Source organism: Larus michahellis, chromosome 2 (genome assembly GCF_964199755.1).
Source record: "Larus michahellis chromosome 2, bLarMic1.1, whole genome shotgun sequence".
In the NCBI taxonomy this organism is placed as follows: domain Eukaryota; kingdom Metazoa; phylum Chordata; class Aves; order Charadriiformes; family Laridae; genus Larus; species Larus michahellis.
Window position 1 is genome coordinate 25,699,761 of NC_133897.1, and position 26,788 is coordinate 25,726,548.

Sequence of the window (26,788 nt, forward strand, 5' to 3'; positions counted from 1 at the left end):
TTTGCCAATCATTGTGATTTGGATGATTCTTATACATTTGTCACATCTGTTGTGTATGCCATGCAGAAGAGATAAAATACCATTTTTGAGACTTAGAGAGGAATGGCAATTAACCCTCCAGGTTAGACATGGACAAAGACATAGACAAACACATGGAGGAGGGATGAAAAATTGTCACATTTAAAAAAGCTATTGTTTAGTTGAACTGCCAGAAGTTGCCCAAGGATTTTGCAGTATAGACTATTCGGATGATAAAATGATATGTACAAACTGATGCATATGAAGAGCTTAACTGCAGCTATGTATGTGTAATGGTGAGTCTAAACAAATCACGTTATTCCAGATAAGAATTATAGGGTCATTGGATAATAGCTTGAAGATAGTGACCCAGTGTTCAGCAGTAGTCTAAAAAATAAGTAAACCTTCAGAAAAGAATAGGAAAAGGAGAACAAAACCAAAGCTGCCAATATGTTATTGCAGAAATCCTGGTTTTGTAAATATCATATCAAATGTTAGCTGTCGTATAACAAAAAAAGACACAGAAGGAGAAGACAAGAATGGTCAGTTAAAAGTGTAATATAGCTTCCACTGAGTTGAAGATAATAGATTAAGACCCATTAGAATGTAAAACAGAGGACTGAGGGAGGATGAGATAGTAACTGTAAGATCACAAGATGAATTCATGCTGGTGAAGAGGGAATAATTGTGTAACATTTCTTTAGCTGCTTTGTAGTTCTTATTTAGTGAGAAATAATCAGAGATTTTTTGGTTTTCAAGAGAAAGAACAGTTTCAAACTGCATGGTGTTGTGGAACTCTCTGTCACTTGGAGGCTAAAGGTATAAATGGGTTTAAAAGTGAAGTTCCTTCATGAAGTTGTGAAGGATAGGTCTGGATTTAATCTTTGAATTAGGAAGTAAACTGCTGCTGGTTAGAAAGATATACAGGAGGAAGGATCACATTTGTCTATCCTATCCTCTAATAAACTTGGTTGCTTTCAAAATCAGGCTAGATGAACTTTTATTCTGAGCTTGTATGATTGCCACAATATATGTTCCTCTGACAGCTTTCAATTATGTTAATATTAAAACATTCTTTTTTTTTTTTTTTTAATTAAGACTTTATACCTCTTCTACAGTGATGACCTGTTCAGATAACTGAAGACTGTAGCACCTCTAGAGGGAAAGCTGAGAGCTGAACCTCCAGGTAGCAGAACCAAAAGAAAGGAGGTTGATTTGTACACCTCACTATAGTACATTGTATATGAACATGTAATCTATATTAGTCCAACATAACTCCCTGACATAAACACATTTGTTGTCTGTTACTATTCCCATAATAATAAGACAATAGCCATAAAGACTTATTAATACCATTTATGCTGAATCCAATAAGGCATCTGAGGTGATAGTGAATCTGTTGTTTTTCCACATTATGAGTTTGTGGGTTCATTTTCTATAGATTGCTGTAATAAACATGCTTTTATAGCATCTCATATTTCTCAATAACTTCCTGTGACAAAAAGCAGAACTGTAGATACTTGTCAGTGGTACTTCCCGCAGAGCGTGCCATCGCTCCTGGGCTGGTGGTTCTTCTGCCACTTGTCATGACTCAAAGGCAAACATTGTGAAGAGTGAAAATATGAACACGTTCTTGAACTGTTAAATAAGATTGTGAGGAGCCTGGAATAACTGCTGAAATTACCTCACACCACAAAATACCATATTTAGGATTGAATGTCATTGTTTTGAGGTCCTTTTATTAACAGTTGCAGTTATCTCTGAAGACAAAACTGATCAGATGGTTCCTTATAGCAACTGCCTGGGGAAGATGTCTTGTGAGATTCCCTCCCCTGCTTCAGATTTGATATCTGGATACCAAATTTCAGGAAGGCCAGAATGTAGGGAAATTGTGTCAGGATTCCCCTGGAGGTGTATGCAGCTAAACCTCAAGTAAATGCAGAGTCATGTAAATCTCTTGAGTTCACTAATTTGGGGTACTTCAAGGTCCCATGTGAGAGAATGAAGACAAGAAGAAGACCCTCCCTTAGTTCCCCCTTATCGTGAATACCAGTGAAAGTTCTCCTCCAATGTCTCACGTGGTTTCTAGATTGGTACGTTATTAGTTTTTTAAAGCACAGTCCTCGCTCTTCTGCAGATACTCTGTTAGCCTCCTTCAGTGCCAAAAGTGTGCCAAAAATTTAAAGTTGATTAAATTTTGGGCTTAAGTCAATCCAAGAATACCTTCGCAAGCTGTGTGACATCCTGTGAAAGCAGTTTCTGTGTGTACTGTAGAGGCCACAGAGAAGCTCTCAAGAGCTCTGATTAATTTTCTGAAAATAATCTGTTTGAGGCCTAAGGTAGTTGGCCATATTGTCTCACTTTTGGGGTGCCTTCAGAGTTTTGTCACTTCGTAGTCTAGATTGGCTTAAGGCTATCAAATGGTAGAATGCTTATTTCCGTATAGCTTCAACCCTTTTCACAGAGAACACCAGGGTCTTGACCTGTGGAACTTGAATTCATAGATCACATAATCGTTTGCTGTGATCCTCAGTGGATTTTACACCAGAAATTTTGACTATCCTTGTTAATAAAGCCTGTAAGGGAGGGATAGAGGCCACTGAACAGTGCTGATGAGCTGAAGCCTTTCACTCGTATGTTGGCCGTTCAATTCCAGTGCAAGAGTTGTCAACAGTTATTCCCATATGAAGGTGGCTGCTTTACTGTTCTTGTAACATGAACTCACTGTTTGCATTGTGTGGCAAATTCAGCAGGTAGCAAAAGCCTTGAGGACTGAAGTTGTGTCTCAAAGGAAAAATGCTTAGTGAGGAAGAGTAGAATAGATATGGATTTTTCAAAGTGGATACTGTAAACATGCAACTTACTCTAGCATCTTGTCTACATCATAGGAATGTGGAGGTTGATGTGTCTTTATATTTTTTTTTAACCACAATAGCCTACATTTTGTGCATAAATCTTTTTTTTTAGTTAGAAGACCTGAAATTTTTTTTTCATTGCAATATAAAAAGATATCAGGTGAAATAAATAAAAAAAAGGTAGCAACCAACAAAGTCTTTCATGTGAGTATCTCAAAGTGAAAACGAAGGGAAGCTAAAATCCAGTGCTTTCAAATAAGACAAGAATTTCAGTGCATGACATATTTAAACTTGAAAAAGAGATGAAGGTGAGCTCATCTTTTTGTGTTAAGTTTTAATTCATTTATAGAAAGCTTTCTTCTCCTAGGTATAATGCTATGGATGACTTTGAAATAGGATATCATTGAGCCTTGTCCCTGTATGAGATCAACTGTAGGAATATATGTAACTTGAAAATGAAGTATTTTCAGGGATTCTTCCCTGGGGATTTTACTGGTAGATACTAAAAAGCTATTGTTAATTCTTTATAACTCTACCTGAAGAAGAACTTTGTAAACTGTATCTCTAGTATTCATCATTACATTTTTTGTCATGGAAGTATTACCGTCCTTTCCTGATTAGCTTTTTTTTTTAATTTTTTTTTTTTATTGCAAATATGATCATTGTCAGCTATGTGGTTTTAGGAATTGTATGTCATACTAGATGGGTTAGTTTAATTAACCTACTCCACTAAGCCATCTTACTTATTGTTGTTATCTTCCAGGCAGAGTGCATACATTTGAATTTTATGCTTCTTGAGTTCTTAGTGATGTTTTTGAAACGTGGTTGACTGAGATGTTGATTTAGATGTCTTTTCTTGAGTAGTCTAGGTTGTGATGCTTTGTACACAATACATCAGTAACATTAAGAGTTAGCACCTGAACATGAGGTTATGTGTACATACAGGTACATCATAAGTCTTAGGAACTGGTGCATTTTTTGTCAAGAATTTTATGAATGTATTGCAAGGATACCTCCATTTCTGGAGTGAAGTGTTGCTGCTGTTGACAGCACATGTAACTGTATGATGCTGAAGATGAATGACTCTGCTATTGCTTACTATCTTTCCGTTGGGGATGAGGAATTTAGGCAAACAAGACGCAGATTATTTTACCTGACACATAGTATAGGCTTCATACTCTTTGCAGATAGGCTTTTTTTTTTACAGTGTAATTTGAATAGATTATAAAGGCATGAACACAGTACTAGCTGAGATAGATAGAATTCTGTCTGTGTGCAATAGTTGGTGGGTTTTTTTTGCAAGTGTAAGACAGATGTGGCTGGGAGAAAACTATTTATTTATTTTTATATAGGAAGGTATGCTTTATTTTTGCAGGGTAAGGTGTACTGGGGTCCTATTTTGCATCTAATTAGATGCTCACCCCCAGTGAAAAAGCCTACAGATCTGGTCTCTTCCTAGAAGTAGAATAATTAGGAAATTCCATACCTTGACTAAGCTCTGCATTTGGCATCTGTGTATATTAACTGCTGGTCATGCTGCGGATCTTACTGCCTTGGGCCTTTGCATTTCTTCTCTTTAAGTACTTTTGGCTAATAATTAGGGGTTAGCAGAACTCTTTAGTATTTGTACAATACCTTTAACTAAGAGCTTAAAAGAAAAAAGTGAGGCTTGGAAAATAGTATTCAGCTTCCCTAAGAAGAAATCCTAAATCAAGTTAAAAGACCGAATTTATGTTCTTATCATAGATACATTGCATCAATGTGTTTTAGTCTGGAATATTTTATTTATATGAGATCTTCACTGGCATAGCAAGGAACACAGAAGTATCAATAACATAAAACAATCTCAGTGTAACTGTATTAGTGTTCACAGGAAGCTATGGCTTTGCTTGGAATGTTGGAGTTAGGTTTTTCTAAGGTTTTTCTATTGCATAGAAAGAGTATAATTGTCCAAAGTCATTGGACAATTTGATATGCAAAGACTGCTTTTGCGGAGTTGAAAAAGTATCTGGGCTGATTTGAAGTATTTTTCAGATGTGTAAAATCATTACACAGTGTTCTCCATGATGATGTAGTTCCCTTTGAACTTGCACTTTAAACATTCTTTATAATGCAAAGTATATTTGGAATCAGTCCCTAAAACTGTAAAATCTCTTTTTTGGTTTTAAAAGTTGCAAAAATAATTGGCACCGTGTTACATTGTGTTTTATTTCAGACAGTGACTTTTTAAGTGAAGTCCCATCTACCAGACAATGCAGATGTTGTAGTTCAAATACTGGTATTGCAAAGCAAGTTTAAAGCATGTTGTAGTTAGAATAATTTGTCACTCATTCCATTCTGCAATATTATCCACTGCTTCACTTACCCTCTTAAGAGAAGAATTATTTTCTTCCTTTGCATTCAACACATTTTAGTTACTGCTGGGTTGTTTTATTAAGGTCATGTCTTGTGTACTCTACATGTCCTAACTTCAAACTAAACACAAACTTAACCAGTTTAGGGAAGGGGTCATATTTTGTGATCGCTAGTGATAGCAAGGAACTGAGCTGGACTTGGAGAAGTGTTGTCCCATCCAGACGTCTGTTTCTGAATGCAACTGGTTAAGCATCTTGTTAAGTAAATTTTTATGAGATATTGTCAGTGGCTTATGCATTGGCTGGCTAGATGTCCCAATGACTTTCACAAGTGAGTAAATTTTCAAAACTGTAAAGTGTGTTTACTTTTTCCTTGTGTCCTGAGGAGCAGTGGCTCTGCTTGGTCATGCAGTTTCTTCTGTCAGGAAAAAATGGGCTCACACAGATGTATGATACTTGCGCAAATTACTGCATGTGGTTATTACTTCTTGGAGAGGAAAGCCAGCTGCCTTTCTCCCTTGCTTTCTCTCTCCCTTCCTCTCTCTTGGATGATTTAATGTAGACTAATGGAAATAGGACATTACTTAGAAGTTCCATTTCAGTAGTATGTAGTATGAGCACGCAGAACACAAAGTAACTACTGGTATTCTTTTCACTGTGCTGTATTAATAAATGATGGTTTGCATGTTTAGTTAATTGACCATCAGAGCTGTGGCATTGTGTAATCTCTCTGTTTTAAGTATAGCAATTTGCAGGTGACTGTGTATCTGTTATCTTGAAAAGCTCCAAAGGTGACTATATGAGAAATTGTTCTCAAGTGCCACGGTGTGTTTTGGAGTCAGCCCTGGGATGAAAGTGGTGGCATGACTTACAGTACTGATAATGTCAACCTTGTATTTGCAGCGGATTTCCATGCAGAGTTTTAAAACCTAAACCCGTAGGTATTAGACTTTTTTTTTTTATTGTATTGAAACTTTTTTTTAGGTCAGTAATTCTCCCACCCCCTTGGAAAACAAGCCAGTCCCATGGTACAGGGGAGTTTGTGCGTTCCATCAATTCCAGTTGTAATTCCAGACGGCATTTGCCTGCCAGCCAGGTTTCTCAGTCCTGTTTGTGGTACCATGGGCAGCAACAGAATATCTACTTGTGTTCAACCACAGTCTGCAAATGGGGTTGGGAGTAGGGGAAGGGATGGGGCTAGCACAGGGGACAGGGGAAGAAGGGGGATAAAAATAGTAGGGAGTCAAGCAAAAATGCTGGAAGGCCTGCATGGATGAATAAGGAGTTCCTAATAAGACTCATACATAAAGTATAGAGAAGGTGGAAGCGGGGACAAGTAACTGGGAAGGAACACAGAGACATCATCTGAGCGTGCAGTGATGCAGTTAGCAAAGCCAAAGTCCAACTGGTATTGCATCTGTTGAGGGGTGTCGAAGGCAACAAGGAGGACTTACTTCAATGCATTAAGTGTGAATTGTTTAATGCAATAAAAGTAATTAACTTTAAAATACAGGGGGGTTTGGCTTCTTTGAGTTATATCCAATTACATTGTGGACTGTTTGGCTTGCTTTCTGTCTCCGTGCCTTGGCCGAACACCTTGCTTGCTTCTGGAATGAAGTTCTCTGTTTTGCTGCCTTCTGTGTTCCCTTCCCACATGTCTGTCCGCCACTTTTCCCTTAAAGTGGTGCCTGTCTTTTGGCACATATTGGTCTCTGCACGTGCTTACTCACTAGCGCTTTTTTTTTTTTCCTGAGGATCCTTCTGTCCTGTTCTCCCTCATCCTCAGACAAATTTGATGTTGACAGAATAATGACAAGAAATGTAAATGTTTTGAACGTGTTTTCTCATAATTTCAACTGGAAGCTTTTTTCATGTTTTCTTTGGACCCCCACGCTTGAGACACCCAAGAAGAAAATTTTGGCCTAGAGAATGGAAATCTTTTTTTCTGGGAGAAGTGAAGCTTTCTAGCTGCTTAAAAACCAAACTAGGAAACTGAGTAGTCTTCTGGAATATGCCACTGTGACAAAGGTTGGGAAATACATGAGGGGAAAAAATAACGAGTGCCACTTGATTTTGGGTGCATCTTATGGAATTTGCTCATACCATTCATGTGTTATCATCACTGAAGCCACTGATGCTAGATTCAGCTGTGAGCCTTGAGTTGAGAAGTATTTAAGCAAGTGTTTAAGTCTTGGTGGCTGTGGTGGGACTTGAGCAAACGTGGAGTTTAAGCATGCTGTGCTTTTTTCAAAGAGAGACTCTACAGAGGAGCCTGTTTCTGATGGTCTTGTGACATGTGTGGGTCTCTGGAGTGAGCCAGGGCGGTGTTTCACCTGCCAGTTCATTACACCTCTTCGTTAGGTAAAAATTAAATGCAGTTGAGCTGTGCTCTTTCTCTCCTGAAGGTTTCCCTTACACATATGTCACTGCTCCCTGTCCTAACGTAGTCTTTCCAGTACTCCCCCCAACCCTGGGAGGTTTCTGGGGAGCCAGGAGCCATCTGAAGCACAGGCCAGCAGGGGCTGCTGTAGGAGTAGGAGATGGAGAAGATTCGCTGCCTCCCTTTTGGAGAAGCCCTCCCTGAGGGTTTGCTCCTGCTGCCCTCTTCTCCCTTGTACTGTACCCAAGCTCACTCGGGCTCAGCAGTGGCTTCCCAGCATGGAGTAGGTGTCTATTGCTTACTCACAGCTTTGCATATTTTGTATGTTCATAAATTAAATACTACTTTTCATCCTTACAATGCCAGAATTAATTTTAGAGTTCGTATTTTGGCTCCGTAAATTTTAGATGCTTTTTGATATTTATTCTTTCTGTAAAAGTGGACCGTGGCATTCGTAGTACTTCTTTCCAGATGCCCATAGATTATGGCTTTAATATCATTTGTCACTCAAGAACTTGCTGGTTTCCTTCAGGACTGGGACATAATTGAATTGGGAATGATTAGTTGCATCCTTTTGATTGAATGTTGAGGTTTTTTCCTTAATCCATATGAAATCACCATTAGCTATTTTGGCTGCAGTTCTGTGTTGGGTTGAGGCAGTGCTACATTGTAAATCAATATCTTTTCAAAAAGACTGCTGTAAATTGCCTAGATAGCATATGCATGGTTACTTTGGCTGCAATGCTGCTGCAGAGCCTAGATACTCTGCCTTTCTGGGAACTCCACAGGCAAGTCCATCATATATTTAAAAAAAAAAAAATCTTTTTAGAAAGAGCATGGTATTGCTGATGAAATTTAGACAGAGAAATATTGTACCCTTGGTGCTCGTGTGTACATTTTATATTTTACTCCACTGGGATTACCCTGTCTTGAGGGATTTCTTTGTTTTCTGCTTTAGATTTCCCCCTTTCTTAGCTGTAGTACAGCCGTACCATTTCAGCTTGCTAGTGCAGAAAGATGTTGTGAATTCAGTTGCTGAATGAGCCCGGCCTGACTGCAAACACTAACATTGCTAGAGAGATGCCAAAGAGTTCCAGGTGAATCTAACCTGATCCTGGGCAACAGCGAAACGGTAAGATGGGGCTTGTTTAAATCTCTGGGATAAATTGGGTGCTGGGGTTTCCCGTTTCAACCCGAAGCCTAGTTATCACATGCTTCCAACTTGAGCAGGATTCATTCTGTGCATGTCAGGGTGGGTTTTCTCGGGAATGCTTAAAATCCAGGCAGAGGGAGGCGGTGGGAAGCTGGGAACGCCACATGAGACCTCTCGGCAGCCACCCTGGTGAGACTCCCCGGCAGCACTGCCTGCGGTTTGTAAATATCAGGGAAAAGGTAGGGGAAGGCTTAAAAGCAATGCTTTTCTCGGTACAGTTTTGCATTTCTCTCTCCAGTAGCCTTATTTATTATTGCATTAAGAGGATAGTATGGGCAATTTTTTCCGATATATGCTTGGCTGAACGCCCTCTGGGACAAGTGAGTGAAGGACGTGATCAGCCACTTTTTCATCTCTGCTAACAAGTCTGTACATCTTGCTGAATAAATGTCTTTATCAGTTACAGATTTGCTTGATGATGGAAGATAAAATTAAAATGATCCTTTATAAATCCATGCTATATCATGGACATCAGAGTATCTTTTTGCCTTGTTAACCTCTGTGATTATTTTATTTCTCTTGCATGCTGTCTTTATTTAATAAAACAAAAAGTGAGGTAGTCATTTTAAGTAGACGTTCTTGAATGCTTATGTAGGAGTGTGTTGGCAGCGGTTTGGATCTTAGTGGAATATTTCAGCGTATGAAAGCTTAGAGCAGCAGCATGTTCAGGGAAAGAGAGGAGGAAAAAAGCAGCAGTTATCATTAGTACAAGAAAGAAAGATTAAAATGTGGCCATTGTGTGGAATAATTTGAATTATTTTTGATGACTTAACTGACAGCTAGTGTGCTTCAGTTGTAGATCAAGCCATAGATTAATCTCAACAGAAATACAGTGGAACTGAACAAAAGAAATATTTCACCATGTTTTAGTATTTAAAGGAAACCAACTGTGGTAGTAATGCTAGAGTGATTAAATATGTTTTTTGTTATTACTAGTTAAGGGTAAAAGCAGAGGGTTTTATTTCTAGAGGAGCGTGTTTATACTTTAGGCAGTATGTGAATTATACTCCAAGAAGAGATCAGTTGTATATCAATGTGGGATCAAATAACTAGTTTGACAGCGATTCATGTTTGCTTTTTCTGTACTTGCCAATTAAGGGTTTTTTATTCTTAGTCACTGAATACGATTAAAGGGGGAAGATTCGGTCCTACCTCAATTATTTTCTGAAGGTTTCATTATTATTTTGCTGGAGTTCCTTATTTAAAAAAATATATTTTCTAAATGTGTGACACTATAGGTACTGCAATGTAGGTGTTGTGAAGTGGGCTGTTTCACAGTGTATACAAACTTAATTTGCATAGTTTTGTCTCAGAAAGTAGAGATGCTTTTTTTTGGTCAAGAATAACATTGAATGTTTCTATTACAATAATTACTTCAGCTGCAAGCATTTTTAGGGAAGTTTCTTTTGCTTATACTGCTGTACCTATCAATAAATTACAACCCTTCAGTGCATTTGCCATTGTTTAACAGATAGAAGTAATGCAACCATTTGTGTTTGCTCTCAGGTTGTACAAGGAATGAAAGTCCAGAAACTCCTAGGCACATGGGATTTTTTAAAGCAAATTTCAAATTAGAATATTTCTTAGTGGTATTTTTTCATCTATGTATACGTGTAAAAGTTGTTACTTCCACCCGCTTTCTTCCTCCAAGTGTTTTTTCTCCCCAAATGTAAAACTATCAATCAGCTCTGTTTGCTGTGTTACTACTGTTTCTGGAGTTCTACTGTTTTAGTTTTCTAAGCTTAAGAAATCAATAATGTTTTTGACATTTTTTATTGATAAATAATATTCCCTATGGTAATATTTATTTAAACACAGATCCTGAATTAACTGGGGAGAAAAAATAACATATAATATGGAAAATGTGCCCAAAAGTTAAGAATGCAGATGGGAACCTAAGAAATACATAGTTTAATAGACGGTTAGTGCTGAGTGCTCTATAAAGATTACAATCTTCTCTGTGTGGATCAGTTTTGTAGTGAGGCTGAGGTCTGTCACGGCAGGAGATAAGAGCTTACCTGAGGAGTGAATGTTTGCCATAGTCTCCTTCATGGCTCTGACTCCAGATAGAAAGAACTTCAAAAAGTTGGAGTTGAGCAGGCTAAAAATCATCAACATCGCATCTTAGTGCAGGGAGGTTAGTCAGCCTTTGAAGTCCTACAGGAAAAAGTCCTACAGGAAAAATGATCACCTAACTATCTCTTCTTAGCTATCTTGCTGTGTAAATCTTAAACAAAACTAAACAAAAAATATCCCTAAAAACAAACGCAGGCATAGTTTTTAACGTTTTCCCCCCTCACACTGTAAGCTCGAGTGGGCTGTTGAAAAAGTTGACCTCTGAGTAGGTACTCTGTCTCAGGCAGCAGTTCTTGTTTCTCCCAGAGACCCCACAGACAAGAAAATGGATGGTATCATTACAAGGGCCTGCGACTCTCTCTGAAGTTGTGGCAGGGGAGGTTTAGATTAGATATTAGGACAAATTGCTTTACTGAAATAGTGGTTAGGCACTGAAACAGTCTGCCCAGGGAGGTGGTTGAGTCACCATCCCTAGAGGTGTTTAAGAAACGTCTAGATGTGGCACTTCAGGGCGTGCTCTAGTGACAGAGATTGTAGGTCGTTTGTTTGTGTGTGGTTTGTTGGGGTTTTGTTTGTTTGTTTGTGTTTGGGTTTTTTTTGGTGTGTGTATGGTTGGACTCGATGATCTCAAAGGTCCTTTCCAACCATGAAGATTCTATGATTCTATGTCCAGAGAAGGGCAAGAAAGCTGGTGGGGGGTCTGGAGCACAAGTCTTATAAGGAGCAGCTGAGGGAGCTGGGGTGGTTTAGCCTGGAGAAAAGGAGGCTGAGGGGAGACCTTATCACTCTCTACAGCTACCTGAAAGGAGGCTGTAGCGAGGTGGGGGTCGGTCGCTTCTCCCAAGTAACAGGTGATAGGACAAGAGGAAACAGCCTCAAGTTGCACCAGGCGAGGTTTAGGATGGGTATTAGGAAAAATTTCTTCACTGAAAGGGTTGTGAAGCATTGGAACAGGTTGCCCAGGGAAGTGGTTGAGTCACCATCCCTGGAGGCATTTAAAAGATGTGTAGATGTGGTGCTTAGGGACATGGTTTTGTGGTGGATTTGGCAGTGCTCGGTTAATGATTGGACTCGATGATCATAAAGGTCCTTCCGACCCAGACGATTCTATGATTTTATGACTAGGCCGCAGTGCCAATACCCCTAGTTGATCCCAAGGGGTAGCCGGCCTGGGCACTGGGGGAATGAGTCACACAGCTCCACTGGGCTCCAGTTGCTGGAGGTAAGAGATAGTTTTGTCCTTTAAGGGAAATCCTTGCCGGCTACCACTGAGGTGACAGCCTCACGCAGGTTTGGGTACCCTGGCCTGGCCTGGCCTGACCTGCGTGGTCAGGAGGAATTTGCTGGGGTGAGAGCTTGGCCCGGGTCCGGTGAGGCTTCAGGCTGAAATATTTGGTGGCTTCTCTACAAATGTGAGAGTAGATGAGCACCGTAAAGGTCACAGGAGCTGCCAAGCAGATCCAGATGGCTTTGTTGGGGTTATTTCCCTTTGAAGTCCTGGCAAGGCAAAAATACTCTGCTGTCAGGCGGTGCTATACATGGTTTGTAAATCGGGTTTGGTAATACTAGTGTTAAAATTTTCCTACATGTTTCAAGTACTGATACAATGATAATTACAGTTTGCAAGCCACGTTGAAATGAAGGAGAGTATCCTAGCAAATATTAATTAAAACAACGGAGAGACTGTGTGATACCAGTACTCCAAAGCCTGTTTCTGAACTAAAGAAAAGTGTAGCTGGTGTTCCTAATTCGGGAAGAACAGGTTAAATATTTAAATATGTTTTCTGAGCTTGAGTTCTCTGAGGTAGGTCCAGACTGGTTTGCAGCGTCTTTGATTGGATTTCGCATTTGATGCCGTGGCAGGAAGGTACCTGAATGGAAAGTTGCTTAGTTAAGGAACGGACTCTTAAGGAATTTATTCTTTTTTAATCCTGCTATCACAAAGTTAATGTCAGGACAACTTCTCCGGGCAGCAGGTCCATCAGTGATGAAGTGCTTCTTCCATGTACATAGTGACTTCTGGTTTTTCGTGTAGTTTGGTAAATACCTTTCTGTGACTACTTTTTGCTTTTGACATAAGTTTATTTTATATTGTCAGAATTATTGATTATATGCATCTTTTTCATGTGTGGCATGTGTTTCACTGATATCTTTGATTCTACCCCCTAATATAAGCCTCATTCGGTATTTATAAATTTAGCAAAAAAGCAAGTAGAAAAATAGCAGGGAGGTGATTTTCTATTATAAGATTTTTGAATCAGCAGCATAAACAGAGCATTTTGCCTCTGTAAAAATAACTTTTGGGCTTTTCCCTCTATTGCTGGTCAACTGAAGTTGTATTCTGATCTTGCTCTTCTGTTCGTGGTCTTTTTGAATGGATGGGCCTTCTCTGAAGTTCCTATATCAGTTCTGGACTGGCCCACAGAGAATGCAGAAGCAGGCAGTTTTATCTGTTAATTGTCTTACTCTGTGATGATGTGCTAGTCAGAAATGGTGTGAAAAGTGTGGCTGGAGACTTTTGTTTCATTTTGAAAAAATTTTACAATTTATTATTAGAATTTTGGTAAGTTAATGCTACAGTAGAGCTTGCTATCTCATCCTACTGACTATGGGAGATCGGTTGCAGCTTCTGATTGATAAAGATCTGTGATAAACTTCATCTAGACATTATTGAAATATAAAGTAATCTAAGCTAGTGCCAAACATCATATCAGCAAGCTTTTGACCCAGTCTGTATCATTCTATCCTGTAAATTGTATAGTATTCATGTTAGTTGTATTTCAGTTTTGCTGTGTAGGATGTTTATAATTTAATATTAAATTGTATACAGGTTACCTGAAGGGGAAAATACCAAATCTTGCTGAGTGAGCAGTGAGGAAATAAAACCACTAGGAAAAAGTGTAATGCCTGTTTATATATTGTGAAAACTCAGCTTCATTTAAGTAATTTCCGATGCTTTTTGGTCTACAGGCTTAGTACGTTTGAGTATGTCCTCTCCCAGTTTACTAAATCTTTCTGTGAGTGCAAAGAAAATGTATTTAAGCCTGTAGAGAATACGTGTAAATTATGCTTGTCCAGACTTCCCTGTAAATAGTGGTTTTTTTAATGAACAAATGGGTTCCGTTGATAAATATCGGCTATAGAAATGTTATTTTAATGTTGTGCAGAAGATTTGCCTTGGAAAGTTCCATCACAGCTTAGTGATGGGTGCGATTGTTTTTGCTGCTGCCCGGGAAAGCGGTGGAACCACCACCCGTAACTTTCAAGTTGGCAAGGAATTCCCTGTATTTGACAAAGTAGTCCAGATAGATACATAAAATTATATAATTATAAAATGTGATTATACTGCTGGTAGGCAGCCGTGCCGGAAAAGCTGTGCAAAATATCTGCAGTCAGTCTCAGTTTTGTGAAATATTTTCGTGAGAAACGTAATGCGCTGTAAGGGTGGAGGACTTCTCACTGATGTGTTTTTCGACCAATTTGATTCTTGGGGTCTGTTGTTCGTTGAAAGTGATGCAAGATGAACTCACAGCTTTGGAGGTGCAAATTGCCTCCAACTGTAGGAGGCTTGACTGTTTCATACTGTTATAGCTTTTTCTTTAGAATTGATTTGAGCACAGTCATAAGTCTACTGCAGCACATGTTTTTGCTTGAACACATCAAAGCAGCAGCAGTGATTTTCAGTTGTCTTGAAATATCTAGTTTTTTTTTAAAATTGAGCATTATGTCTATGCTGTTCAGAGAATTCTTCTTATAAAATTATAGTTTTCCTTATAATGAGCTCTTCCCACTATCAGTTTGAAACCTCTCCATTTTAAGTTTTATGTGTCTTTGCAAGAAAAGATACACTGGAGTGTTCTTCATATTCTGAATAATTTCAGATGCTACAATTTTCATTACGCCCCCTGACAAAATTCTGAATTATAGGACATGGTACATTTGCAAGGGTTCTGCCATTTTTTTTCCAGCGTAGCACAGTATGTACTGAGAAGCAAGTTGCATTATGCTTTCTTACACCTTTTTGCTTTGAAAGCTATTGTGCTACTGCAGGTCTGACAAACTGCAGCTGCTAGAAAATTCCTTTAAGACTTTTCTTTCAATTTTTGTAGAATTCTGTAACCAGGTCATTTATCTGAGGGGAAAAAAAAATAAAAGAAAAAGGAACAAGTTAACAAAAAGAAGTCAGGTGCATGTGAGATCCAAACACAGATGACGATTCACTAAATTTAATTGTTTGTGAAGCTGGACTTGTCATCCTCGTCTGAACTCTCAAACTTCCATGAAAGAAAACAATGGCAGAAAGGTCGTGGATGGCTGTTACTAAGATTTCTGGGAGACTGACTTGGAATATAGGTTATTCAAATCCCTGAAGAGTACTCGCATAAGAGAATAATGACAAAGTTGAAGCTCTTTTTCTGTCTATACCTTTATACTGTGTTGATTTGATAGAGGATACCTTGTCACATTCAGTGGTGTGGAAGATAATATGTAAGGGAGCAGATCTAGAATCGCTCACAGAGCTTGTCTTTCCTTGTGACATTGATCTGCCTTGGAAGCTGCATTTCTCAAGCTGTAGGGTTGTTGACCCTCAGGGATAAAGCACCTAAGAGCAGGAGAGATTCCTGTCTTGGTGCTGGAATGAAACTTTGAAATGCATTAGCGGAATGAAATAAAAGTACTCTCATTATCTAGTTTTTCCTCTACCTTCTGCTAAAGATAGTAAAAAGGAACTTTTGAAGAGAAAGAAGGGAAGGAAAGGAAAGAAGAACAGATGCAGAAAAGAGGGGAGGGAATGAAGTAAGAAATTTTTTGTGGGTTTTTTTTTTTTTTTTTAGATGAAGGAATTGGTCTGAATGCAGGAGGAAAAGCCAAACTGATTTACCATTCTAGCCTTGAATTATTTCTTGGGAAGCACTTCTTAAGAGTCTGCTGAAGATAATGCGAGACTCCCATTGATTTGTAAAGGATGGTACAAAATGCTGCTTCAGTGCAATGAAGGTTGTTGTCATACCTGACAAAAAATGCTTTTAAAACTTTTCGGTCTGCAAATTCACATATTTTGCACAGATGATTGTGTAACCTGTCCCCTTCCTCTTCTTGTTTTATAAGAAAAGTGTTCTTCAGCATATATATGAAGGTTGGTCTTGAGTTCTGAAACTATTGTCTGATTTGTCAGTCTGAAACAAACTCTCTGGTTCATTGCAATTAGAAATTAAGTTTTTAACTCATCATATCTCATTGCTTTCTTGCCCTAACTTTGGGCTCATCAGATAGAAGTTCACTTCTTAATTGAGTAGTTGGGTTTAAGTCTTAAACTATCAGTTGCATGACCAGATCGGATCAATAGCATCATTTTTTTTACATTCCCTGCTTGTAGAAGAAAAATTCTTGGTTTTATTTTGCAACCGAAGTACTTGATGATACCTGTAAAAGAATCAAGAGACTTGCTAGGGTAGGCAAAGGAGCCTAAAGGAACTAGGTAGAACCTATTTTCAAGTCATGGAGTTGTTTACCATTTATTTTCTTAAAAACCTTACTGACAGCCTCAGAATTTAGCAAGAATAGGCTTGCTGTCAAGTCTCTCAAGATTTCTCACACTTGAACATGGCAGTGGGAAGACTTACTGCATTTATGGATGTGCCTTTGATAACTTCATGATCGGGGGGAGTGTTGAAGGATAGAATAAAATTATAAACCTGTAAACACAGAAAGACTTAATATAATGTTCGTACAAAACTACTAATAGTGCTCTTAAGGAAAGAAAACTGTATAAACTTGCACTGGCACATGTAGCCATCTGTTGGAGCAGGAGGCCGATATGGGAAAGGGACTGAAAATATTTTTTTAATCTTTATTTTTAAATGCTGTTCATATGGTTACAGAGGAGGATAGACAACAGATACAAATGGGTAACTAAGTAAAAGAGTATAGAAACCACCTGTCACAATTTCATGGCAGAGTGTTTATGTTCAGACACTTTCTCCACCGCTCTACTGGTTACCAAGGAGTCTCTGGCTTGTGCCTGGCGCTGGCAACCGCCTCTCCCACGCCGACACCTCTGCTGATCCGCTCCTCCATCCTCCTGCTTGGTTTACTGGAGGAACGACCCTCCTGCTTTTGGATGTAGCAAGTCTTGAAGCAGGTTAATGGAAGCAGCAGCCTGATTGCAATTGCAGGAAGAGCGTGAATGCCATATTGTATACCACTTTTTGGCAAACCTGAGCATCGCACAGGTAGAGGGAAGAATTTATTTGCTAGGCTTTAATACTAACACAGTTATTGTATTTTGGGGCATAAGTACAGAAATAGAGCAAAACCTGCCTTTAGATCAGCTCTGTTGAGTTTCTGTCTCTTTTAATGTATGTTACAGGCTGTCAGGATTTATGTGTGACCTTTAGCTGAGACCCTGTCCTTAGGTGACTCCTCCTGATGACTATTGTTGCAGAACAGGATTTTTTTTGAGGACATATGTAGGCTTTTATATACCTAAAGTCTAATCTGTGTTCTCTTCAGATCAGACCTTTTTTCTTGTGAGGAGAGGAACATCAACTTTGGTGTTCTGAAAACTCATTTTTCTGAAGTTAAACTGTACTATGAACAGAAAAAAAAAATGAATTTTAGAAGTGCTCAGCTGTACCTTGCTGCATGTAAGGGACATAAAATCGTGCAGTATTTCCTGGCTCCCAGCATTGTGCTTGATTCAGTAATTATGATAAATTTTAGGTATTAATTTAGCAGAATAAATTGCAAGTTTGGTGGGGCAGGGGGGAGAAGGAGAGGAAGGAGCTGTGTAAGCACTGCCCATAATAACTTCCAGTATAAAACTTTATTCAGGTGTTTAAATTTCTTTTCAGATTTGTATGATCTTGGGATTCCTACTCTAAATCTGATCAGTTGGCCTTTATGTGAGAGTGACTTGTTTCTCACTTGGAAATTCAGCACAGACATTTAATGTGCTCCTTGAGTGCAGTGTTTCAGACAAACACAGGGAATTAATGTCAGAGCTTCCAGTTCAAAAATTCTTCCATCTGGCACTTCAGTGACCTTTTTATATTTGCCTTCTTCCATATGACAAAGACAGTTGGTTTAACATCAGCTTCGACTTCAGAAATAAAACAGCCATTTTTGGAGAGTGCCTTTGAGATGGGCTGTGGGAGATGTATGAGTAAGTTTGTGGTAGGTACAGCAAGGAGCATACCATATCCCTGGATACCATTTTCAGTCTCCAAGCTCTGTTTTCCATTGCATTTGCAGTTCATAGCTAGCATTGCTAGCAATCTCTGCATCCAAATAAAGCTGAACAAATAATACCCAAGAATATGAATTACAGTTCTGGGACGCAGTTGAGCCTGTTACCCTCCCCCAAAGGCTACCAGAAAGAAACCACAGTCCATCAGGGCAGGAAAAGAAATGCCTGTTCTATAATAATTTTTTCCTTCCTTTCCTGCCTTTCCTGCCTTTCCTGCCTTTCCTGCCTTTCCTGCCTTTCCTGCCTTTCCTGCCTTTCCTTCCTTTCCTTCCTTTCCGTGTGTGACCATTACTCTGTTTCTTGGCCTGTGTTTTTTTTCCCCTTTATTTTTCTCTTACTCAAGTTCACTTGCTGCTCTTTTTAGCTGTGCCCATCAAATGTTCAAACCAAAGAGCTGGTGCCAGTGATGACAGGGAAGGGTGAGTGTCGAAGGACCTCTTTCAAATTTGGGCCTCGATGCACTGGTAGGTCCAGTATGAACTAGCTGGTGATGTCATGCAGCATTACATGCTCCACTTCCCCTTTCACAATCTTATTCGCTCCCTTATCTCATCACTTGTTCTTCCTTGATCTTTTCCCACATTGTAGCTTTCTCACCAGCTGAACTCTCTTCTTGACCTGTTTGTGTTTCTGCTTGTGGGTGCAAGTCTTTTGCTGACCCTCTCTTCTCAGGGGAGATGGGGAGTGCTACCAGCTGGGCCGAGAAGCAGACAAGACCTGTGGTTATAAAAAGAGCGAGCCGCCCTACTGCTTTGTTCTCCAAAGAGAATGATTCTCCAGACAGTTGCGTTTTTATTTTGAACAAAGCTGCTTATAATGCTCCAGAACATTCCCAAATTGTGTTTTATAAGTAGCAAATGTCAAATTCCAGTGCTGCCAGAATCTGCAGATGACTTGTGTAGTTCCCAATTGCCATGGTACCAAGGCACGATAGAAAATAACATGCTTATGAAAGATAATGAAAACTCCTATCCAGATAGGGTTTTTTCAGTGAAAATTAATGCTGGCCTTATGCTCTCAGCAATTCAGCTTTTGGGTTAGTAGTCACTTGGCTATTTATGATTTTTTTTCTTTATACATCTGTCAGCTAAATGCAAGCGTTAAGTCTTATTCTCTGTAATAATGAGATTGTTGTGCTACCTTCCAGAGGGCTTTGGCTCTACAAATTATAATCTATATCTTCATAAAATTTCGCTTTAAAAAGCCCAAGTGGTTTACAAAATGAATTAGTGTTCCCAGTGTCTGCTTGTGATAGCGGTGGGATCATTATTATAACCAAAAAATGTATTTTTTTGAGGTTGAGTGACTTCCTTGCCTCAAGTCACTCAGTAATTTATTTATTTTTGCATTGTGGGTGCTAGATCTTGGGTTTCCATATATCAGGTCCTTTCATACTACTTCTCTTGGAACAGTACAAGTAGGCAATTCAGGTGTTCTGTTCTGATTTTTTGGTAAGAATTTTGGATGTTCGCCCTGGTATTTACCTAACCGACCACTTTTTCCCAGGATGTACACAGTGGCAAGGACCAATAGAGAGTAGAAGATGCATGGTAGTATTTTAATATTTCACATAAGTCCATAGGTACTGCATGATCATAGTAATCATTTGTAGGATTTTACATGCAGGAATTAAAAGACAGGTATAATGCATCTTCCTAAAAGACGTGATGAGCTTCAAAGTAGTATGTCTTTACACTATGCAAGCATTTTTAAGTTGTTTTTTTTTTTTCTTCTATGTAGTAGGTCGTCTGGTCTGTCGTGCCAAAGTTGATTTTTCTTTGTTATTGAAGATATCTTTAGTCATATGAATAAATTCCACTGATATGGAACAGCCTATCTTTTACTAAGTACGCTAACAGGTGATTAATTCAGGGGACATTCATGACTGTTTTAAAATTCATGAACCGTAAGCACTATAAATTACTTACATGTTTTAACTGATCACTCTCGCTCTTTAAATGATAGATTACTTTAAACAGTAAATTAGTTAATCCAGCAACCTTTAATTCTAAGAATCCGGTATGTTTGGGACTTCTTAATTTTGCTGACAGTGAGAAAGTGAAAAAAATCTTGCATTGAATCTATCACAATAACTAAATCTGATAAACCTTTTTTTTTTTTTTTACATTAATCCCAAATGCAGATTAAGCAGTGTTGCTTGAAATAATACAAGGTGATTCAAAGAGACATCTTTATTTAGAAATCGTTCCATGAATGGTTATAGTGATTTTTATTTATTTAATAGGACTTATTGTGGACTTTATGCATGGAACATAAATACATTTCTTGTGATTTCAGTCTCTTAACTTCAGCAGTAATCTTTATGGGGAAAATTTGGCTATTTGCAGACATTATGTCTTGAGATGTGATAAATAGTGTGATGTTAGGCTAGGGGCTGTAGGAAACTCTAGCCAGTGATCCTTACTGATGTAATGATGACTAAGCCTGTTTATCCTGGAGCAGCCTCGGGATCTCCTCAAATTGATTGTGAGACTAATTAGGATGAGGGGGAAAAAAGACTGTCCAAGCTGTTTTGTTGTCTGTTGTGCATTGTCTTCTGATTCTGATCAGCAACTAAGAAAGTGTAAGACCACGTTATGCTTTTTTGCGGATCTAATATTAGGAATTTCGAGGTGCGCTTTCTTTAATGTTCTAGGTGTGTGGTAATGACTCTTTTTACTTTAAATAAATAAAAACACAGACAGAAACACTAGAATAACTTCTAATACCAAACTGTGCTAACTTTTATGGGGTGGCTTTTTATTTTACTTTACATTGCCAGAATCTGTGATAGCTCAAGTAATACTGGAAGTTGCTTTTCAAACAACTGCAAGGCAGGTCTTTGTGCTATAGGTTTTAAGTGGCGAAATGACTTCTGTTTTACCATCTCTCATTTTGTCTTACCTTTTTAGTTGAGACAGTCTAAATAACTGTAGACAAATTAAAACAGTGAGTTTATTATTTCAGTCGTCAGGGTGTGGAGAATGGATGAGATACCAGTGGTTGCTTTGGTGACTGCTTGGGGTATTGGCATTCTGTTTGGCAGCAGAGTGTGAGACAACTTGGGGAATTACAATTGTGTATTTAACATTAATGATCCTTATGTGAGAAATGAGATGGGCAGGATGTTCACGGAGAGGTGCTTCTGTTGGACCATACCTGGGCTGACAGGCATCTTTCCTCTAAGGCTGGGGTCAGGGAATCTCAACTATTAAAACTTCTGCTTCACTGAGTAGGAACAGTCATTGCTATTTTCAGATTAATTCCTTTCCCATGAAGGCACTGAGTCGCTGGACAGTTTCCGAGTTCTGCTTTGGAAGTGCTTTTCCAATCAGTAACTTCAAACACAAAAAATGAGTTTCTGTAGGATCACTCTGTTCTCTGTGGAGAAGAACAAGACTCCTTCCAAAGGGAGGTTGGGCATTGGAGTCTAGTTTGGGTTTTCTAGGACTTTCATCTTGGTACCAAAGCAGAAGCTTGGGGGATGTATGTCCTACAAGTAAAGTTCACTGATGTGAATATCATACATACCATTGCCTTGATTTTGTTTTACCTTTTTTCCATGTAAGAAGTATATTTTTTTTTTTATGTATACTCCTTGTCCCTGCTCCTCTGCTGCCGTTTTTGCCAACATCTGTTTTTCAGCATGCTTCTCCGAGGTACCACTATTGGAATTTCTGCCAGGTTGGAACTTAGGTGGCAGAAAGCAGCTTTAGCCTCATTTATGTCTCATGTATGGGCCACCTAACATGCCTGCAGTCAGAGGTGGTGAATCAGTCAGTGATTTTCGTGAGCTTTTACTATCTGATGTAAGGTTGGGAAGGAAGGGAATGTCTGCTGAAACAGTGCTTACATGACAGAGTTTTTTGGTGTATTGCCTGTTCCACTTGTAATAATATGTAGTTGTTGAATGTATTAAGTTGATTGTCCTATTTTTAAATGCTGTTTCCTATAAAAAAGAGAGAAAGCATAAACGAAGGTCCCATTTCTCTGCTCTCCATAGTTACGAGATGTGCTGGCAGAAATACCTCTTCTGAAAGTGATAACTGTGATTTCATTGCACTGCTTTTAAAAGCCAAACAGTTTCTGAAATAGTTTATACTTCTGAAAGTTACGTTTTGAATGTAGTTTGTGGTGGAAGTGCCAAATTATGCAGTTACTCCTGAAGGGGAAAGAATCACTTAACGTGTTGACATACCTTAATGTTTACTTGTGTGAGGACTTTTGTTAAAGAAACAGTAATTAAAACTGCTTAATAACTCATGTTGTGCACTAGATAGAAGTTTCTTTAAATGGATATTGCATTCATATTGAAAAGTTATTGCCTTCTCTTTCTTTTGATTGCATTTTGTAAAGCATGATTGTCATCTTGTATGACAAGCCAAGATATCACCTATATTGTCTCCATATACATTTGGGGTAAGTGCTTCTAATAGTTAAGATGCCATTGATCACATCTTCATGTAGCACTGGTTTAGGCTGTGGTGGCATTTACAGCATCTCAATGAGTGTCTAGGCTCTGTGGTTTTAAGTACAGCATTACATAGATTTATAGAGCAAGGGCCAGAAGGGGTGTTGAATCATATAGATTGACTTCCTATATGTCATGAGCTCTTACACTTTGTTTTTTATTCTGGTAACTGCAGCTAAAGCAGGTACTCAACAAAATCATCCAGTCTTGAGGCTGCACTGGCAAGAGATGGTTTTCATTACTTTCTGAATGACTTTGTCATCTTTACTGGAGCGCGTGAGGGCTGTCCTGCATGTAGGGTTATTCAAAGAATAGCCCCAAACCACCTATGCCTTTTGCAGATAAAACAGATGAAATGGGGTGAAAAGAAAGATCTTGTCTTACACATGGCAAAATGGCCTCAGAAGGAAATTCTGATTAGCCCAGAGGATTGCATGGAAGCATCTAAAAGGCTGAAAACGACCCTGTCTCCTTTGTGACAAATACTGTGCTTTAACTGGAAAATGGTACTTACTCTTTTATGCAAAAAGAAAGCTGGAACTAAGAGGGGGGAGTTTAGATTTCTCCTGACTACCAGCAAGGAACTGCCAGGTGGCAGAGAGTGGTTTACAGGTCTAAGAGCTTCTGATGTTAAGTATTTGTATGAGTATTTGAGAGGCTGAAATTTATACGCATCACTTCTGTTATGCAGTACAAGGGAAAAATGATACTTAAAAGGCTGAATTAGTGTAACAGAAAAATTCAAGCCTGTACCATTCCTAAAAGGGATATACTCATCCCAGTGATATCTGAGATCATTTGTATGCGCAGGAAGATCTCCAAAATGTGGACACACACTGTTGCTCTTTTGGATGATAAGTCTCTATAGAATAAGTTCTACCACCAGTGGGTGTACCCACTGCCCAGGGGCAAAAGCAAGGCCATTGTGGTAGTTTAACTCTTGCTGATGGAGGGAAACCTGAAACTACCAATGAGTTTACTGCAACTTTAAGCTGTGTAATTTTGAAGTTATAGCCAGTGCCCAGCACTGACATTTTAGACCTGCTCCTTTCAGCTTTCACAGAACAGAGTTTCAGTGTGAAGCTGTACTTGGCCTATCAAAGTCAGAATGTAAACCAACCGCTTAAATATTGTTTCTCTTCAGAATTTTGTAGGAAGGATAGATGGATTGGAAATGCGTATCCTTCAGCAACAGCATAAGCTCAGTTCTGTTGGCTTGACAGTGCACTGTGGTCAGCAGTCACTTGGAGAGAATGTTTTGTTTCTGCTAGGGAAGTATTGGTAGAGGTGAGAGAGAAGTGGTGAATGAAACCCCTTGCCCAGCGCTGGCAGGAGAAGTGCTGCAGTTGCAGAGCAGGCAGAGGAGCACCGGGAGCAGCCCCTGCTTTTGCACTTCTCTGCAGCCTTCAGTCTTTTCCACTGGTGATGCCGGTGTTCAGTCTGTGCATCCACTGAGGTGTTTGACTTCTGAGCAGCGGCTGGTTGGTGTACGTCTTGATTTTAGTCGTTTGCAAATGTTTGAAGTTGGCTATTAGAAGGCAGTTGTGGGTTTTTTTTTATCCTACTCCAGATTCAGTCAAGTGACCTGAAGGTTAAAGTGGCTCCCTTCAATATCTAATTCCAAACTATTACTGCTTCCAGTAGAGACGATCAATAGTAACAGCTGTCTTGCATGTTGTTTTTTTTTTTTTTTTAATGCAATGCTTACTTGGCCCATGTTAGAACTAGCCATGGAGATTTTCCAGTGGAAAAAGAAACTAGAAGCAGCACTCATGGCATTATTATCTATAGTATGTTTATAGCTGTGGATTCCAAACATTTTAACTGGCTATAGGTGGCCTTTGGTAATTTGAAAGGAAAACAAGTACAAGTTTTTGAGCCTTTCCTCCCTGTTTCCTGCCGCTGTTTTCTAGATCATAGGATTTCATAGGCTGAGAAATACTTTCTGATTTATTTCCATCCCTGTCGATTAAGCAAAATGGAAGCACCGCTATTTTAATAGTAATTTCAGTTTACATCACAATTAAAACTTCTTTGTTGGTAGCAAGCATCACGAATCTGGAGAGGACAGTGGGAAGTATGTGGGTGCATGTCTGCATGTAAGTTGTTTCAGGGAAAAGCAGCCAATTAATTTTACAAGAAGGCTAATTAAAAATTCTTTGTGCAGCAGCTCTTTATCTTCCCTCTCTGAAGTAATATATCTTTTCTCTCTGAAGTAATAGACCAAAATTACATAATTGCCTTAATTTTGGCCTGAGAGGGAATTATCATTTGTAAGGAAGGGGGGCTGTTCCTTTTCTCAGTTAAAACTTGGTTAAGTTTTAGTCTTGGAGAAACCACTTTAATGAGAAGAAACGTGAACCCTTGTAAAGCCTGGTTTGCAGTGCGAGTAATGTCTGTCATTAGAGTTGACCTGCTGTATGATTGTTTGGCCAGATGGCACTGTGCAGGAAGTGTACTTTAAATTTTTAATGTACAAAAGAAATCTTTGATCTACAGTTACAGTGTATCATCAAAACCACAAAACATCAAAAATGTAAGTTATAGCCACCCAGTATGTCTATAAACAATTGAAATTAGTTGGATTTCAGGGGAAATGGCAAAGAATAATTTATTGGAGAAGTTTGTATTGGAGATACTTTGGGTTATGGGGAAAGAGTCCTGAATAAATTGTAAATATTTCTTTTTATTGTTTTCATGTTAACTATTTTATGACAGCAAGTTTTCAAAAATGCTTAGATTGTAGGTGCTTAAATGGAACATTATGCTTCTTTAATTGTATGTGTGTGAACAGTACAGTTGACAGCAAATTAACACTGTATATCCTTAAATACTTGCAAATATCTTGGAAAAAGTACACTGTAGATTCTTTTAATTTGCCTTATGATTTAAGGAGCCTCTGGGGTCTGCCTGTATCACATTCGTAGCCTTTCCCTGTAGCCTGAGAGCTAAGATTATTTCTTTTCTTCACAAGTAAAGGTCGAGTCTCTTATGGGTGAAAATGGAAGCTGAGGCCTCAAATACAACCCCCTACCAACTGTGTGATCTAAAAAAAAAAGTCTTATACGTTGGAATGTATTACAATGAAAAACATAAACGTACATGACTGGAGGATCTAAACTCACCGTTCTGCTCATTTAGTTCTTTTGAACTAGCAATAGCGTATTTTGGTAGCTCAAGCAGCAAGTTGCAGTCTTCGGGGCTTGGCAGAGTCATACTTCACAGTAACAAAGAATTGAACTTCTGTGCTTTAGTGTGCCATTAAGCTGCAGTCTCACGTTTCAGTGCCTGGGAATTGATTTACTGATTTGATTTTCTGAGACATATGGTGATAATAATAATAAGACTGTATAAGCATTATTTAAAAATACAATAATATACCGGTATTGGATCTTCGGCAAGCCAGCATCGAAGTGCACACACAAACTACCATCATTTATTTAAGTTTAGTCTCACCCAGTTTTAAACAAATGGAAATCAATACTGCTTGCAGATATTGGTGGCTAGATTGGAGAAAGAAGTGAAGTGGCATTTTGCTAAAAGCACATTGTACAAGAAAAAACAAATGTATGAATTTTATGTATGTTCCTCTTTTGTCTTCTTTTTCAGGATCTTTTAGTACACTCTACAAAGATAGGCTTTTTATTGTTATGACTGTGGTGTGTTTCCCCTACGTAAAATGCATCCCTATGTAAAATGCAGGTGGTGTTTGCAATTTTAATGTAGAAATAGATAATGAATGCTTATGAAGTCCAATGCCTTTTTTGATGCTGGCTGATGTATGGATTGACACAGACTTTAAGCCTGTTAGAGTCAATGAATGCTGTTTTTTCCTTTCAGATATGTGTCACAAAGATGTCTACACGGAACTGCCAGGGAATGGATTCAGTGATCAAACCTCTGGATACAATTCCTGAGGATAAAAAAGTACGGGTTCAGAGGACGCAGAGTAGTTTTGATCCATTTGAGAAACCAACTAATCAAGTGAAGAGGGTTCATTCGGAGAACAACGCTTGCATTAACTTCAAAACTTCATCTGCAGGGAAGGAATCACCTAAAGTCAGGCGGCACTCCAGCCCCAGCTCTGTAAGTGCACAGTCCTGACACCTGCTTGCATACCAAATGGTGGCATTAATAAGACCAGATAAATGTTTTCTTGCTTAAGAAGGAAA

General features: G+C 38.8%; 1 protein-coding gene across 4 annotated transcripts in view; it reads left to right on the plus strand.

Moving 5' to 3' along the window:
- Positions 1-26,788, plus strand: part of CDK14 (cyclin dependent kinase 14) — a 328,079-nt gene that overhangs the window by 58,613 nt on the left and 242,678 nt on the right. For 2 of the 4 annotated variants that reach the window (XR_012585470.1, XM_074574642.1), the window contains exon 3: positions 26,457-26,702. Coding sequence is in view for 3 of the 4 variants with exons in the window: in XM_074574642.1 (XP_074430743.1) it covers positions 26,457-26,702 (246 nt within the window). In the remaining variant the exon portion in view is untranslated. Of the gene's footprint in view, positions 1-8,570; positions 8,740-8,841; positions 9,000-26,456; positions 26,703-26,788 lie in introns of those variants that run through there. The other 2 variants (XM_074574644.1, XM_074574643.1) reach the window with 2 other exon arrangements.